Raw genomic sequence first — 18,806 nt, 5'->3', positions numbered from 1 at the left:
AGAGAGAGAGAGAGAGAGGAGGGAGAGAGATGAAAAAAATGTAGACAGAGATGATGGAGAAAGAAGAGTGAGAGAAGGTGAGAAAGAAGAAGAAAAATAATGAGGAGAGCGCGCAGAGAAAGGGAGAGAGAGAGAGAAAGAAAATTCTGTTTTCGAAGTAGGACGAAAGGAAGATTCTGATGATGATGTAAAATAGAAAGAGACTGAGTGAGATGTGATAAATTCTGAGTGAGGCCTGAGGCTGAGAGAGAAAAGTAACTTGAGTTTTATCTTTGCCTTTCTCTCTGTCAGCAAGCAACTGTTGATGAGTCAAGTTGTTTTCTCTTCTTTTTCATTTTACTTTTTCTTCTTCTTCAACGTTAACTGATTTTTTTTAGTTCTTCTATTTTTTTCTTACTCATCTCAATATCATCTTCATCATTCACACCACTCAAATATCATCAACCGAATCAACAACAACAACAACAACAACAACATCATCATCATCATTTTCTCATTCATCTCAATCTATTCGTTCTTCCTCATCATCTGTTGAAACTTTTTCTTCAATTCTCTCTCTCTCTCTCTCTTCTCTGTTCAATCTCCTCTCTATTTGCCTTATTTTCATCATCATCATTCCTTCATCCTCATCTCATCATCTTCCACATTGTGTGTTACCATGTTTCTCTTCCTACACCACATCATTAACACCAATAGTCAAATTTAACGCTATCACCTCAATATCGTTTTATTTTGAATTTTCTGCCTTCTCTTTCAATCTTTTTCTCTCCATCATCAACTAAACAACTACTGCTTTTTCCGGTTTATCATTTTGACGTAAATTTCATCTCTTTTTCTCCCTCCCTTTCATCCTCTGTTTTTTTTTCTTCTATTTTGTTTCATTTTTGCTTCTTCTCTTTCAAAACAACTTGTCTATTTATCTTCCTTCTTCTGGTGCGTTTTCTGTTGAGTGTTGATAAATTATTGTTGGTTAACGTTTTTGTGGTTTGATTCTCATGTCAAATAATCTCTTCCTCTCATCCTTTCCACCTTACTAATCATCATATATTCCAACACCACAACAACAATCACTTCTACTCCATAACTCACCGTCATCATTAGTCATAAGCTTTTCTTCCGTTATGTTTAAACTGTTATGTCTTTAATGGTGGACAATAAGAAGAAAAACCCAGAAAGAGAACAAATTAAATTCGCCTTTGACATCATCAATTTTTCTTCTTTTTTCTCTTATAAATATGCTGATTGCTGGAAAATTGGAACAACGTGTTTAAAGTGAAATTCAATTCTATTTTTTGTTTCTTCTCTTGTTGTTTTTATATTCTATTCTATTTTGTTTCATTTTCTCATTTGTTATTATCAACTCTTTAAAACCTTTTCTACTTTTATCAGTTGAAAATTGATTCTATTTGTGTGTAATTACATTTGATTTTTCCTTCTCTCTCTCTATCCAAAACTCTCACTTTCTATTGTATGTCTGCCTTTGAGACAAAAACGTTCACAAATTCAGTTTATTCAACAACAATTCATTTGAACATTTAAATCGATAGATTTTTGTTATAATCTCTAATTGTGATCAATTGATGTTTCTACAAATTATACTAACTGTATTCTCTTAATCCATAGTCAAAAGAGTCAAAGGATTAACAAGGTAAAGTATTTATTCTCGATTATTCATCATTTTTCTTCACCTTTTTGATAGAATTAGATGAATTTATCTATTAGAAAATTTCATATATCTTATATGTTTTATTTCTCTTTATCACTATTCTTTTGTAATTATTTTAGGTGTGAAATTGGATCAATTGATTTGCTCATTTTATTGTTTCTCAAGCCGATAAATCATCATCACCATCATCTTTGTTTATATCTGATTACTTAGAATATACAATATAATCAATATGAGTTCTTCCACTGGATTTCAACAGCAAGTTCATCGTAAAGGTGCTCTTAAAAAGAAAAATGTTATCGACGTTAAAGGTCACAAATTTGTTCCGCGATTTTTTCCACAACCAACATTTTGTTGCCATTGTAAAGAATTTATTTGGGGTATTGGTAAACAGGGTTTCCAATGTTCAATATGTGCCCTTGTTGTTCATAAGCGGTGCCATTCATTTGTCTCCTTTAGTTGCCCTGGTGCTGATAATCGTGATGGAGATGAACGTCGACAACATAAGTTTAGTTCTCACACCTACACAAGTCCAACCTTTTGTGACCAATGTGGCTCCCTATTATATGGAATCATCCATCAGGGACTCAGGTGTTCAGCCTGTGATATGAATGTTCATAAAAGATGCAAAGAAAATGTTCCCAATTTGTGTGGATGTGATTTCACCGAGAGAAGAGGTCGAATAGAATTGAAAGTTTATTGTCTACCAAAGAAAAGTTTACCTGAAAGCTCACGTAAAACCCATTTTATATCAACAGGATCAACATCATCGTCTTCATCTTCAGCTTCATCAACATCATTACCAAAAGTAACATCAACTGCTAATATATCAACAAACTCAAATTCCTCAAATATTTCTCCAACACCAGCAACAGTTTCCACTACCAACAACAACAACAACAACAACAACACCACCACCACCTCCTCCTCTTTAATAACTGGAACAAGTGTAACTGCTACTACACCATCACCAACACAACCACTTGCACCAACATCAATAGTACCAATTTCATCAACGGCAACGTCGCTTTCAACCAATTCAACTTCAGGAGTTTCAACTACATCAACTATTACAACAACTACAACAACTACAACATGTTCACCATCTCCTTCAATGAACAACTCATTAGTCAATACACTTACCATAAATGACGTTAATTATGATATTGACTCATTAACCTTAGTTTGTGAGATTCGTCAAGCGGCTAATCTAATTCCAATGGATCCAAATGGTCTATCTGATCCTTACGTTAAATGTAAACTAATACCGGAAGGTAAGGATAGTGCTAAAAGAAAAACTCATCTAATTAAGGGTTCACTTAATCCTACTTGGAATGAGAGATTATATTTTGATCTTAAAAAGGAGGATAAAGATCGTCGATTATATATCGGTGTTTGGGACTGGGATCGAACCTCTCGAAATGATTTTATGGGTTCACTTTCATTTGGTATATCAGAGATTATCAAGAAACCCGTTGAAGGTTGGTTTAAACTTCTAACTGAAGAAGAGGGTGAATTTTACAATGTTATGATTCCACCAGCTGATCAAGAATTGGTTGAAAGTTATAATCGAGCTTTAAATTTGAATAAACGTCATCCAAGTGCATCCATAATCTCAACTGAAGGTTTATCAAGTACCATGAAAAATTTAACCACCGTCGGTGTTGACGGTAAAAAGCCAATAAGTGCCAGTGATTTTAATTTCCTAATGGTATTGGGTAAAGGTTCATTTGGTAAGGTTATGTTAGCTGAGAAAAAATCATCACCCAATGAACTTTATGCGATAAAAATCTTAAAAAAAGACGTTCTCATTCAAGATGATGATGCTGAATGTGCAATAATCGAGAAGAGAGTTCTAGCCTTGTCCGGTAAACCGCCTTTCCTTGTGAAATTACATTCCTGTTTCCAAACACTCGATCGTCTCTATTTTGTCATGGAATATGTCAACGGAGGTGATCTTATGTTCCAGATTCAACAATGTGGTAAATTCAAGGAACCTGTTGCCGTTTTTTATGCCGCTGAAATTGCTATCGGTTTGTTTTTCCTCCATGAGAGAGGAATCATTTACCGCGATCTCAAGTTGGATAATATTTTATTGGACGCTGAAGGTCACATTAAAATTGCCGATTTTGGAATGTGTAAAGACGGTATTGACGATAAAAAGACAACTCGTACTTTCTGTGGTACACCTGATTATATTGCACCGAAATTATTTTATATCAACCTTATGGTAAATCGGTTGATTGGTGGGCTTATGGTGTTTTACTTTACGAAATGTTGGTAGGTCAACCTCCGTTCGATGGTGAAGATGAGGAAGACTTGTTTACCTCGATAACCGAGCAAAGTGTCTCCTATCCTAAGTCAATTTCTAAAGAGGCCAAAGAAGCGTGTAAAGGTTTTCTGACCAAGAATCCGAGTAAACGATTAGGCTGTGGGAGTAATGGAGAATTTGAAGTTCGTGGTCATCCATTTTTCCGTCGTATTGATTGGGCTAAAGTGGAAGCTCGTGAAATTCAACCTCCCTTTATACCTAAAGTTCGTAATCCAAGATCAGCTGAAAATTTTGATCCCATTTTTACCAATGCCAGGCCAACACTAACACCTTCAGATCCATCGATAATTAGTATTATGTCAGGAAATGAATTTAATGGTTTCACCTATGTTAACCCAGAATTTGTGACAAACCAAATAATAAGTGACCTGTAAACTTCACAATGATAAATGTATGAGAGAGAGAGAGAGGGAAAAAAATCTCCATAAAATCAGCAATAATTATGATATTATCTCAAGTTCCGGAGGAATCAGTAGATGATGATGTCAACAGTAAAGGAAGAAAACACAAAAATATTGTTACATTAAATGAATGAACATAATTCAAATTAATATGCATATTCATCCATCTCCCACTCTCATCATCATCAACAAACCAACACCTACATCACTCAATTAAAAGGCCAAACAATAACAATTATCATCAACATTTCTTAGTAATTTATGTATATATTATATTGACATTATTACATAAATATCTCTAGAGGAAGAGAAAGTGAATGAGTGAGTGAGTGAGTGAGAGAGAGAGAGAGAGAGACATAAAAAAGATTATAAATAAACAAAGATGAAGATGATGACAATAAGGAGAGAGCCACAAGGAAGAAGACGTAAAATGAACCAAGACAAAAGTAAAAAGAGCTGAAATTACAAAGAGGAGGATAGAGACATTATCACACACACACAGGAAGATGACAATATGATGACGATCAAAGATTATTACAAGAGGAGGATGACAAGAAATGAGGATGATAAAAAAATGAGAGATATAATTTATACTCAGTCAGATGAACAATATAAGTATTCATCATGTTTATGTGTGTCCATGATAATAATAGGTTTTTACGTTGAAAGAGTAAGAAAGATAAAGATGATGATGCAACTAAATTGTTGACACGTTCGCATTTAACTCACATCATAATTAATTACATAATTATGCATATACATAAATATATATATCTTAATGTTATTATTATCATTGTTATCACTAAACATACACACCACAAACAGTTACATTCACCTGTTCATATTTATAACTGTTCATTTGTTTTCCTTTCAACTATTTTTGATTATATTTTTTTCCTGATAAATTTACTATTGTTATAATTATCACCATCATCGATTCTGGATTGTATCATAATCACTGTTATCCTATTCATCTTCCAATCACCTTAGGTGTATCATCTCTCTCTCTCTCTCTCTCTCTCTCTCTCTCTCTCTCAAACACTTAATATTCACCGATTAAGATCTGAACAATTTATATATACATATTAATCACTCCAATGAAAATCTCACAGCACCAATGATGGACCAAAATCTGAAATAATCTAATCATACACAACAACAACTCTAACAATTAACACTAAATTACCTGCAATTAAATTGTATTTACAATCTAAAAGCAAACAATGTTAAAAATCAAATTACCAAATTTATCTCTTGTTGCTGTAGTTTTGTTTTTGTTCTTGAAACAATTAAAAAGAAAACAATTAACCCTTTATGCCAGATTATCTTTTAACTGAACAATTAAATTGGTCCATGTTACAATCAATCAGTGGAAGTTAATTAAATGATAAACAACAATCAACCTGTTTCTGTTTCAAGAGGTCAAGAGAAAAGTAAAATTTTCGATCACAATTAAAAGTTAATAGACTTTGATAAGTTTGGATTAACTTGAATCAAATTAATTGTGTTTCAAGTTTGACAATTAACTCACTTGGGAGTTGATTAAAAGTTTCCTGTCAAAATTAATAATTTAACAACAATTTAAAATCAAGTTGATTGAAACGTTTGTTTTTGTTTTCTGTTGATTCAATAAACATTATCGTGAATAATTAATATTCAATGATGATCAGTTTACTAATCATTAATATCAAGTTAACATGATTTAGTTAATTTAGTTACTGGAATAACCAATTTAACTCTGTTAACAAAACTAATAACTGTCAATTATCTGGTCACTTAAATTGTTATCATCAATTAAATTTAATCATTTTTGTATTGATAGATAATCAATTGACTGTTGAACAAATCAATCGATGATTTATCAAACAATCAATTTAATCATGTTCATAATCAATACATTATTTAACTTGATTGTTATTAAATTTTATCTCAGAATTGATTCTTACCATGACTTTTCATTTTCTGTGAAAGGATTTCATGTGAAGATGAAGATGAGGATGAAGATGAGGATGAAGATGAGGATGAAGATGAGGATGAAGATGAAGATAATAAAAAGATGAGGATGGAAAGGTTAACTTTTAAATTGATAGAAAAAAAAAAAAAAGTTCTTTCGATAATTTCTTTCAGATTCGATTGATTCAATTCTCTGGAGAATTTTTTTTCTTTTTTCCTTCTCAGGTAGATGATTCTTCTTATCATTATTTACTCATGAAATGATGTCAAGAGATGATGTTGGTGATGATGATGAAAAGTTCTGACCCTAAATTGTAGTGATTAATGAATCAAATTGAAAGACATTTGTTTACAATCAATCAAACCCATGAGACACTGAACTTTGATCAGGATTAACTCAATCCATAAGATTAATGTTGTTCAATCAGATTAAGATATTCTGATTTTCATGGTGAAAAGTGTTGATCATAAATTTTGATTGAATGTCAAGTTAATTCAACTTCAACGATTTCAAATTTTCCATCATAATTATCATGAGTCATGATCATGATTTTCATCATGAAAAAGGTGAAATATCATAATAATAATCTGGGAGTAAAACCAACTCATAGTCATGATAATTCATGGAAAATATAATAATCATAATATTCACCATTTACCTGAACCCAAATGTCTAGACATTCATTAACTTATCCAATGATTGAATTGGAAATTTTCAAATTCCAATTCCAGAATTTGTTTATCATGATTAACTCCCAGATAATTAGTCGATCATTTAATCAAGTTTATCAATCAGAATCTAAATTAACTTTCATCTTTCAGGAAAAAGAAAAAAATTTCCTTCTACTGAACAGAACTTTTTTCTTCTCGTTTTCCACTCGAATGAGCGAAATTTTTTTTTCGAACATCATCTCAAAGAGAATATTCTTCCTCCTTATCTCCATCATTCTTTTATTATGATAATAATTAATTTATTAGAATCGAAAGCTTGTTAAGTTAAAAAGAAAGAGACGATAACTTAAGTTACTCAATGAAGATCATGAAGAAACTTTCACAGAATTTATTCCCTTCATCATGGAAACGATAAAACTGAGACTCATCTGAGTTCATGAATATTTGATAATGTATATATCTCATCATGAGATTATGTTGAATAAAATGTTGAAGTAAAAATAATAACCTGGAAAACTAATGATGATCATAAAAACAATAATATTAATGATGATGATGAAGATGAAGATGATCATTTTATCTTCCACTTTCTCTCTCTGTGTATATTTTTTTTGATGAATTTTCAGAATGTGAGTCATTATTTTTTCTCGGAAAATTTTGTAATTTTCAACTGAACCAAATTCTTGCCTCAAAATTTTTAATCAACCTTTCGATTGCTCCATAATGAACTTATCATGTAGCTCATTTGCTATTAAGAAGCAAAGAAGAAGAAAAAATTACTCATACAAAATTTGAGATAAATTGGGCTCATAATTCAATATCATGGACGATAATCAGCATGATGTTGGTGGAAAATGTTTATTTCTCAAAGTATCACATGAACGAAGAAAATGTTTCAGGTAATTCAACTGTAAATTGGTTATAATAAACTGTACCTTTTATGTTCATACCATTGAACATATCAGATGATCATCATGGTGGTGGAGGTGAAGGTTAGTTGAAGGGAAAAATGAAACAGTAGCGAAGCCTTGAAGCATTTACCTGGGAAAATCGATTTTTTTTCGTTCAGAACTTTTTTATTTTCTCTCTGATTCCAAATGAATTTTCATGTCTCTCTCTCTCTCTCTCTCTCTCTCTCTCACCATGATAACCTCATGACTATCTTCATCTTGCTATTCATCATCACTATCATGATCCCCGTTAAATTAATGATCGGTAACCGAGATGAAAATATTATTGCCATGAATTTAACTGGAAACAGTTTTATTTATATTCATTGATTACATTTCATATGAGCTTCATGGATTCATGAAGTTGATTTTGATTGCTGATGATTTGTATATATGTTGTTGTTATTTTTTTCCAACTAAAATGATCACCGAAACAAAAGTAGAGGCAAAATTTCATGGTGGGTATCATGAAATGTCTTGTATCTGACTTGGTTAGCAAATAAAGAGTTTGAATCAACATTGACATGATGTCAGGGTGATGGTAAAAAAAGTTCAGTCTTTCAGATTATTAATAAAACGATAACTGTTTTGTCTTTCGTCATCATGAGTTTGTTTCCTCTTTGCTTCACTTAACATACATATTTCCATAGTTAAGTTAAAATCTGTCATCATCATGTATTTTTCATGGTAACTCTGAGTTTCGATTGAAATTTTTGCTTTTTCTCATTCTCTCCTTTGCTTTACATTATGTAGAGAAACTTTTCACATGGAACTGAACTTTTTATCTTATTTTTCTCTTTTTCTCTTAAGTTTCTTATTCTTTTCCCTCATGCTTATTGTTCATCATTCTGAATACATTTCAATCCTTTTCATCGTCACCATGAGAAGTTGATGAGAACCCATGATGATGATGATGAATTCATTGGCTTTCATACAACCATGAAAACTTTTTCATTTCTGTTTTAATGTTGATAAGTTAAATTCTGATTGATTTATATAAATGAATATATAAATTATCATCAACATGATATGTGCATGATGATTATACTTTTTCTCAACAATATTCTTGTTCAATTGAAATTAGATGAAAATGAACTTTTATTCAAATGTTACAATCGTCAGGGAGCTAAAGTGAGACAGAGAGATAAAGTTAATATTGTTTCATTTTTTTGAGTAAAATTTGCACGATGATGATGATAAGTTTTCTTTTATCACTCTCACCCTGAATTTCAACTGAATCCCCAGAATTTTCATCCAGACTCACAAAATTTGACCCACTTTCTTTGCTCCAATGATTTATGTCTCATTATTATTCTTACTCTTTCTTTAACAGTTTCTTAATCTTCTTCCTCTTCTTCTTTTATCATCCCTTATCCTCATCCCTCTACTCATCATCTTCATCTTCATCATCATCATGCATGATAATGGATTCATCTTTTATTTAAACTTATGCTTTGCTAAGAGAAAGTTGTTAACTGATTTCGGGGAAAAAAGTTTTCCAAATGTAACTCATCATGTTTGTTGAGTTTTCTGTTGAGTGTGGTGACTATGGGTGGTTCAGAATCTGAACTATCTCTCTCTCTCTTCTCTTTCTTTGAATTCAAAGGTGACTTTGTTCATTCATCATGTTGATCTACCATGATAAATGTACTTTTATTATAAAAGGTATCAAAGTGAGAGTGAAAATGAGGATGAAGAAATTAAAGATTTGGTTTGAATGAGATGCGGAAAAAACGTTTCTCTTGTTCAACTAATTTACTGTTCATCACCATGATCATGAATTTTACCCTGTAAATCTCATGAGAGACTGATGAAAGTTTTATTCTACTCTACGACTTTGAGTATTTATTTATATCAAACATAATACAAGTAAAATGAACATGATAAGATAAAAGCTCATGATGATTGTTTGATCTGATCATGAGGATAATCATCAAGTTGAATGAAGGATTAACCTTGAAAATTGATTCACTTCAAAATGATTATTTAGGAAAATTATAATTGAGAACAAGAAAAAAGTTCTGAATAGTTTACTTTACTCTTCCCTGGCAAAGTATCTGTCAATTCATTTCCATATCTCAAGTTCAGTGTCAATACATGATGAAATTTATTAATATTTCCATTGGTTGTTCATGTTGATCAAGTGAATAAAGTTTTCTCGAAAAAATTTAGATTATCTATTGAATCAGAACTTTTTTTCTACTTTTTTTTCATTCACCAAAAACTTATTCAAATATTCAAGGTTATTCATGAGATCCATTCATGATGATGATTATTCAGGGGAGTTAACTGGGAGTTAACCGTTATCATTTATCCTCCAGGAAGATTATGATGATAGATGATGAATGCAAAAAGTTATCATCATGATCATGATGAAACTTCAGGTAAGAAAAGAAAGAAAAAAAAAGTTCTGAAATAAAGACGAATTCATATTCATCTAAAATGAGATACAATAAACTTACATAATGAAAAAGAATACGAGAAAATATTTTTATCTGTAATAAGATATGTTTATTAGTGATAACATGAGAAAAGTCAAGGAATCAGAATGATAATCAGAAAATCATGATGATCACAATAATAATAAGATCAGATTTCATGATGGAAATAATCAGCAAATGAGAAAACCAGAATTTTAGATTTTTCCATTTGCCGAAAAAAAAATCAAAACTACTATTTGAGAAGCGATAATTGTAATCATCGACTCATTAATTACTTTTCTGATCGACAATTAAATCTCACCTTGGTTAATAATCATCACAATTAAATATTTTATCTGATTAATTTCAATTAACTCAACTTTTTCCTTGCAAAAGTTCAGATTCATTGAAATTCAAATCCACACCCTGTTTACCTCCTCGTCTCCATGTAAAGTTAATTGTTCATCATTTTAATTTGATCCTCCGTCTTCAAATTACTGGTTAACTTGTTGATTAACCGATTGATTGATTTAAATTGTGAAAACTTTTCTCCGCAATTTAGTTGATTCATTGATTACCTGATTGATATCCAATCATTAATTGTTCACATTTTGGTTTCATGATCAGATTTTGATGTTGTTTTTTTTACCTTTTAACCTTCAGGCAAGTTGATCATTATATTAACCTTTTAATAACTTACGTTGATTGTTAATGTTTCCAGTGAAACAATTACCTGATTATGATCACAATTGATCAGTTAATCATCATTGATAAGATCATTTATATTCCCAATCCTTTCATCATTAAAGTTAATTGTTCAAATATTTTCATATATTATCATTGGCGATTAAGTAACAATTAAAAGTGATCATTTAAATTTGAACAGTAATTGTTATGATTAATATTATCATGATGATTGCTGGCGCTCTGATTGTTAAGCTTTTGGCAACAATTAACTTTAACTGATTACGTCAATTGATTTAATCAAGTGAATTTAAATTAACCAGTTTCACTTTGATTTGTGGTTCGTTGACGTCAATAATCAACCAGATGAATTAAGTATCAACTTGATTGATTGTTGTTAATTTGATTATCACCTCAAGGGATAATAAGTAATTTAAATAATCCTACAAGTTGATTGTCATTAACATAACAATCATTAGGAAATCTCAAGTCTCAACAAATGATTAAATTTGATTGTTGTTTCTTGATTATCGCACAGTTTGATTTAATTCAATTCGCGAGAAGAAAATGAAACAACAAAACTTTCAACAATTAACTGTGAATTAAACTTTATTAATCTTGATAGCAACTTGAAAGTTAATCACTCATCATCTGGTATTGTAGATATTAAATTTTGATTGTGATTGATTAACTAACTAGATTAGCTAATCATTTGAATCTCAAATCATATACATGATTCAATTTCATGAGATATTCAAATGAAACTTGAGTGAAAATTGAAAATGAATTAGTCGATCTGACTAAATGATTAAAGGTATTCAGCTGATTACTGATTAAATGACAATGAGGAAAGCAAAAGAAACTGTTATTAACAATCAATAATCAAATTAACGAGATAAAAATAATTCATTGATCCGGTTGCTTGATTATCATGATCATCACTGATTACTAACAATTGCTTTCAACAATATCATCAATAGGAGAGTCGTTACAATTATTAAACATCATGACAATGATTAACTCACATATTTAACTGATTAAAGGGATTACGTGATTTGAAATGAAAAAGACACAATTATAATCAAGATAATCAAGTTGCTTAATTTAAGGAAAACAGGACAATTGGCTAATCAATGATGGTCAGTTGGTTGAAAGTTAACAGTTGACCAACTCAGATATTATCTGAATGATGTGATCATATTTATCCTCAAGGTTGAAACAATACAGAGACTGGACATTGGGTCCAATCGGAATATTATTATTGATTCAACATGATAATTCAATTTTATCACTTGGGTGAAATTTAATATAACCCAATAAATAAATATCTAATTCATTGGAAAACAATTTTGAATAGCAAATTGACACACCCGATGTTCATAATGTGAAAAGGGTTCAGTTGATTGAGATGAAAATTTGAATTTTTCTCTTCCAGGTAAACAAATAATACTCCAAGTAGATAATAATAATAATAATAATAAAATGTATATTTATATTGTTCTTGGTGGAGGATGTGGAGTGGATGAAGGTTGGAAGGGTGGGAGAGGGAAAAAAAATCTCCATGAAAATCTAACCATTCTGTTTTTTATTCAATGAGATATCTCATGAATTCTGACAAGGAAATTGTTCCAATTGCAGAATTTATCTCTTTATCATCATTTTTATAATGATTCAGAGTTTCAGATGATTTATATAATCTTGAGTTTCCATGATGATGATGATGCTTATGGTAAAAATTGTTCATCTGAAGGGTTGAGAATTGGGGATAAAAAGGTAAAAAGAAATCATCATTTCGAAATAATAATAAAAAAAAATAACAAAGTTTCCCTTCAATTTCATTATCATGATTCCTCGTAAATGTATATCCTGGATATTTTCTGTCTCATGGTTATCATCATCATCATCATCATCATGGTGATGATCATTATCATCATGGTGATGATCATTATCATCATGGTGATGATCATTATCTTCATGGTGATCCTCGGAATTACAACTGGGAGTTAACTTGGTTACTGATAATAATAAATACTAATAATATTTGATAAAATAAAAGAGAATCTATTTTTCTTACCTTCATTCAGCCTCATGAGATTTTATCAATTCTGGTGATTATTTTTTTTTCCTTCCCAGTTCATTTGATATTGTTTATTTCATTACTATTCTCATTTAGCTTTTTAAACTCATATTTACTCAGAAGCTTTTATCATATTCATGATAGCATACAAATCGCCATCATTATAATCAGATAATTCCAATGGTGTCACTTGAATGGCAATTGGACAAAGTTAATTCCTCCAACAATCAACTAACCAGTAAATTGGAATAAACCAATTTCTCTCACCTGAGAATCGCTATTCTAATAACTAGTAACTACTAGTAACGATAATTTCTCATATTCATGAGAAGTAAAAACTAATAAAATTCAGAATTGAATAATACCTCATATATTACGATTAAAGAATCATATCAATTTTAATCTTCTTTCTGTTGAAATTTTAACCTAATTCTTTTTGCTATCAACATGATATTCGTCATGTTAAATGAACAATATAAATAAACAAAATTCAGCAAAAAAAAAAGAGGATGAATTAACTTTCTCAGGTATGAAAGGAAACGCTAATCATGATAATATAATAATTACGCTTTGGTTATTAATATATTAACGCGTTAATCAAGTTTATCTCCTCAAGTTTGTTTCAGTTCAGTTTCCATGTTGCTCATGTTGATTACGAACAGTTAATTGGTAGTTTCAGTCATTAACTATTCATCAACTTGATATTATAATACATGAACATGGAGTATATATAATGTGTGGAACAAGGTTGAAGGTTGAAAATTACATGTTAGATGGTTAACTTGATTCAATTTGAATTCTCTCAGAATTTAGCTCATTCAATTCAGTTGAAAATTCTGGTATTCATGTAACCGTTTTCACTTATTCACATAACCATTCATTTTTCATGGTAATTTATCCCTTACATGGGATCTATTAGATTAAATTAACAGATTTTATTGTTCAACTAAACATGATAATCTATTTTCAGATCTTTTTTATTTGGTATAATAAAAGTTAATCTCTTTGATTTAATTGTCCGCCATTGATTAACTTAAATTGTTGTTGTTGTTTGTTGTTCTTGGTTCCGGTTTCATGTTCAAAGTTTTGTTTAAATCATCATGGAGGAGGTGGGAAGGATTTTTTTATCAGGCAAAATGATTCAGCTAAAAGTGATGAAGTTTTCAATTGTTGAAATAATTTAATTATGATGATGTTAACAGTTTCTAATGATAATATCATGATTGTCACTAGAGTATTAATCATAACCACCCACTCAGAACTTTTTTGTTTTCATTTTTTTTCTCGGTGTCTCCCTTTGAAAGATGATCTCATTGAGGGTGAATATGATGATGATTAAATCTAATATAATCAGTGTGCTATTATAATCATGATTAGAGTAATAGAGCTGAAATTGTCCTTTGGTGTTCAAAATTGATCGATGAGCTGAAAAATTGTCTCGAAAATTTTTCTCGAACTTTTTTTTTCAATACTTTTCTTCATATCTTTGGGATGAAACTCGATGAAAGCTTATCACTCATCTTTGAATATTTTATTATCTTCATGATGATTAGATCATTACAGTTAATTTCCAATTGAATTCGAGGAAATTGTGACCATACGGAGAGAGAGAGAGAGAGAGAGATAGAAAAAAAAACTTTGCTCGAAAGTAAAAAAAAACGAAGTTACGATCAGAACTTTCGAACTTGTGAGAACTTTTCAAGAGTGTCACAAGTGAATTTCTCTTGTGTAGAATTTATCTTGTATTCGACAATTGACCATCAATCTTTCTCTCCTTTTATCTTTTTTTTATCTTCATCTTCACCCGCTGATTCTCATCTTCATCTGAATGAGTTAAGATGAAAGAAAGAAAAAGAGAAAAAAAAGTTCAATAAGAAACTGAATAGTTACTTCAGAATTCAGGATGAATGATGAAAGTTTACTGGATGAGAAAATAAAGGTTATCATCATCATCTTCATCTTCCACCTCTCGAAACTCACCTTGATCCATGAGATGATAAGAAAAAAGAATCCAGATAAAGATGAAGATCAACATGAAAGGTAAGAAAATTAAACAATCAAAATGATGATAAAATGATCATTTAATCATCTTCATCATCTCAACTTCATCTTTAAGTATAATTTCATTCAATAAGTTCTGAGTATCATCATGAACGATTTGAAATGCTGATCAGATTACATATTTATTCTGTTACTATTTAGAAGGAAAAAATAACTTTCTTTTCTTTTCCACCTTATTCTGAGTTTCTATCTGAACTTTTTCCTCTGATTTCTTTTTTCAGAACTTTTTTCTCTCTCCATCATCATCAATTGATCATCTTCTTTGTTGACTTATGTGTATTATCATCATTATATTTCTCATCTTCAATATCATCGATTGTTTCGCATCAAATCATTTCCATGATCATCTTTTGATTCATTCCATTTTTATCTTCCTCATCCTTCCTGTAACACAATGGACAACATTATCATCCTCATCTTCATCAGCATTATCAACACCACCATGATAACTTATTCTGGTTCATTTGATATAATATATCTAACGATATCTGATGGATTTCAATTTCATCATTGATCATTTACTCAGATATAATCAACTAGACAATTGAACTAATCATCACCATTACAAATATTAGTAACAATTAGTTAAACTTCAAGTTGACTTAATTTCATCTTAATTCATTCAAAAGTTAAATTATACTTAATCTAATCAATCAAATGTAATCAAATCACTGTCATCAACAATTAAACCCTTTCGCCTGACGAAATGAAATAATCAAAGGTTAGTTGATTTAACTATTGCAACAATTTAATGACTACAATCAGGTAACAATCAACTTGATCCCTTTAATCTCATCTAAATCTTTATTAGATTAATTGTTTTGTGACAACATTTTAGTGGTTTCAACATTTTAATCATAATCATTATTATCTGAGTATCTTCATGATAACTAACATGATCTTTTCCAGGATCATTCAAGCTTAATCATCATGATTATCATTTACTCATTGTGAGTACACTCAAATAGTAACTGTCAAAAATATCAACATCATGATAATGAACACGAACTTTGAACAAATGAATGAATATATATGAATTTTTCCATAAGAATTCATATAATGATAACTTTGAGAAAGAGAAGAAAATTTTTTTATTTCTTTTCCTTTCATGATAATCTGAAAGTTCTTGAAAAATGTTATAACTCATATTAGATTCATTATTGAATCAGGAAACAAATCAATTGAAATTAAAGTTAAATTATGAGTTTTACATGATGATGATTAACCTTGAATCTTAATAACGGATGAAAATAACAAATGCTGACGATAACAGAATCGCTTGAAATTCATGGAAAAATAGATTATCCTGAATGAAAAGAAAAGCTAAAAAAAATATTGGATTTTTATTCCAACCAAAATCAGAATTGGAATGAAAAACCGTTTCCTTTACCAAGCGAATACAATATTATTATATTAATGGTTTCACCCAAATAATCAATAGATTACAATATAATCATGATGATGAAGATGAAAATCAAAACAATAATAATAACGAGTATAAGTATCTCTTCAGGTAAGATAAACATGATTCCCTATTTTTGGAATGAAAATATTGAGAATTTTTTTTCTTTCCTTTTGATTCTGATGGAACTTTTTTTCTGATGATGATGCTTTTTACTTGATTGATCCATGGAAACTAAATGATGATGATGATGATAAGAAGAAGATGAAGATCATGAGCAAATGGTTACATCTTCATCTTTACCTTTCTATTGGGTGTGATTATCAATATCGTTGGAACGGAAAATAATGATAATCATATAATATCAACAGAATTTTTGTCTAACCTCTTTTTTCACCATGTCCATCCTTTGTCCACTTCCCATGGTGATGAAGATGAGAAGAAGATGATATTTCATCATCTTCTCATCTTCCAGTCCATTGGTAATGTAACAAGTTACAAGGAATTAAAGTCTTAATGATTTATTTATTTTCCTTTTCCACTTAAATTGTGACAATCACTTTTTTCCCTCTTCATTCAACCATCAAAATCAATGGGAAACCTTTTGCTCTCTCTGATGATGATTAGTTAATTGTTGATGATTTCTATCTGAGAAGAGAAAACTTTTGATTAACAGTAATGATCCAACTCTCTCCAGTGATTAACATTACGAGTTTAATCATAACCAATTAAGTGTTTTATTATTAGTACAATTGAGAGTGAAAATTATTTCCAATTGATTAAACAAACTTTTTAAATTAGTCTACAGTTAATTTGAATTGTTAGTTTGTTAGTTTAAATCATTGGATAGTGGAGGCTTTTAATTTAATTACCTAGTGATTAAACTAATCAACGACAGTATAAATTTAATTTATTTATAATTAAAATTATTCCAAAATTATTAATAATCGTAACCTTTAATTACTCTAGTGTTTAATTATCTTCATGGTTAGTTGATTATTGTCATTGTAACCAAATAATTAACAATTTTTTTTCCTTATCCAAAGCATGAGTGGTGAACATAAAGAAAACTGGTCTTTATATTGATTAATTGTTGCAATCAAATTAGAGAAATTAATAAGATGGTTGATAAACAAACGGCAATGATGCAATTGTCATAAATCCATTTCATAAATTAATGAGAATCGGAGCAATTAATTTAAAAGATATTTTGTCATCATTTAATAAGAGAATCGTTTTCTTTCAAATCCATCAATAAAATACTAATTAGTGAATCATTCAAAGATCTTCAATTGCTATTAAAAAAATCTTGTTATTAATTGTTGATTCCGCTCTAAAAGTTGACAAATTAAAAGACTTTACTTCAATTCGACATATTATTTGCCTATTTCGCGCTAAATTCAAAATTTAAATTCAGCTTGTGATCGGTGATTTGTCGACATGAGAGAAATGAAAGAGCTCAACTTGTTCGATAAAATGAAATTTGAAGTTCTTTGGGAAATTACGTAAGATATCATTAAATTTTGTAACGTTACCTTGTATTTTGATTCTGTTGCGATTGTTACAGGACTTGATTGTAGAGTTAACGGTAAACTTTTCCACACGAAAAAATTAGAAACGAATGGCAATTACGGTATTTTAATTTTAAGAACTTTTACTCCGTTTGGATTGCGATTTAGTGATCATAACATTCATCCCTATGAAGATCCAGACCAATACACCATATTTACTGAGAAAGTCTCAGCACACGCATTATCGTATAGAAAGACAATCGTCAAATCACTTGAATATCCATATGAAACGAACTCTCGTCATTATCATAGACTGAGAACACTTAATGAATGAATAATAGAATTGACGCTTTCTAAGAATAAGAATCGCCTGAGTAAATTTCCATTATATTCTAACAATACGAACAGCACTTCCCATTCTTCTTTTGAAGAGAATTACAGGAAATATTACGAATATTGCGTAAGAAAGATTCGAGAACCGGAATGTGAACGTGTATCTTATGCGATAAACTATCGAGAAATTGAGAATCTGTCGAAGATAACAAAATAATGTATGGAGATGACTGTATTAGTATCCGTGTTTTATTAGCCCTTTTCAACGTTTGCTTCAAAAATCGTACCAATTATGTGATTGAATTGTAATACATTAAAAAGATGAGGAAATTATTTTCACTTTG

The 18,806-nt window shown here is 30.1% G+C and overlaps 1 protein-coding gene across 1 annotated transcript; it reads left to right on the top strand.

Moving 5' to 3' along the window:
• The first annotated feature begins 9 nt into the window (after positions 1 to 9).
• Positions 10 to 5,714, top strand: LOC128395835 (calcium-dependent protein kinase C-like). Its single transcript, XM_053356323.1, is given in 3 exon segments — positions 10 to 1,648; positions 1,786 to 3,876; positions 3,879 to 5,714. Coding segments are annotated over 2 exon segments (2,472 nt in total). The 5' UTR covers positions 10 to 1,648; positions 1,786 to 1,898; the 3' UTR covers positions 4,373 to 5,714.
• Positions 5,715 to 18,806: the final 13,092 nt, after the last annotated feature.

Source organism: Panonychus citri, unplaced genomic scaffold (genome assembly GCF_014898815.1).
Source record: "Panonychus citri isolate SS breed McGregor unplaced genomic scaffold, ASM1489881v1 Contig00141, whole genome shotgun sequence".
Classification (NCBI taxonomy): Eukaryota; Metazoa; Arthropoda; class Arachnida; order Trombidiformes; family Tetranychidae; genus Panonychus; species Panonychus citri.
The sequence above is the reverse complement of the archived record's forward strand: the minus strand, read 5'-3'. Positions and strand labels throughout refer to the sequence as shown.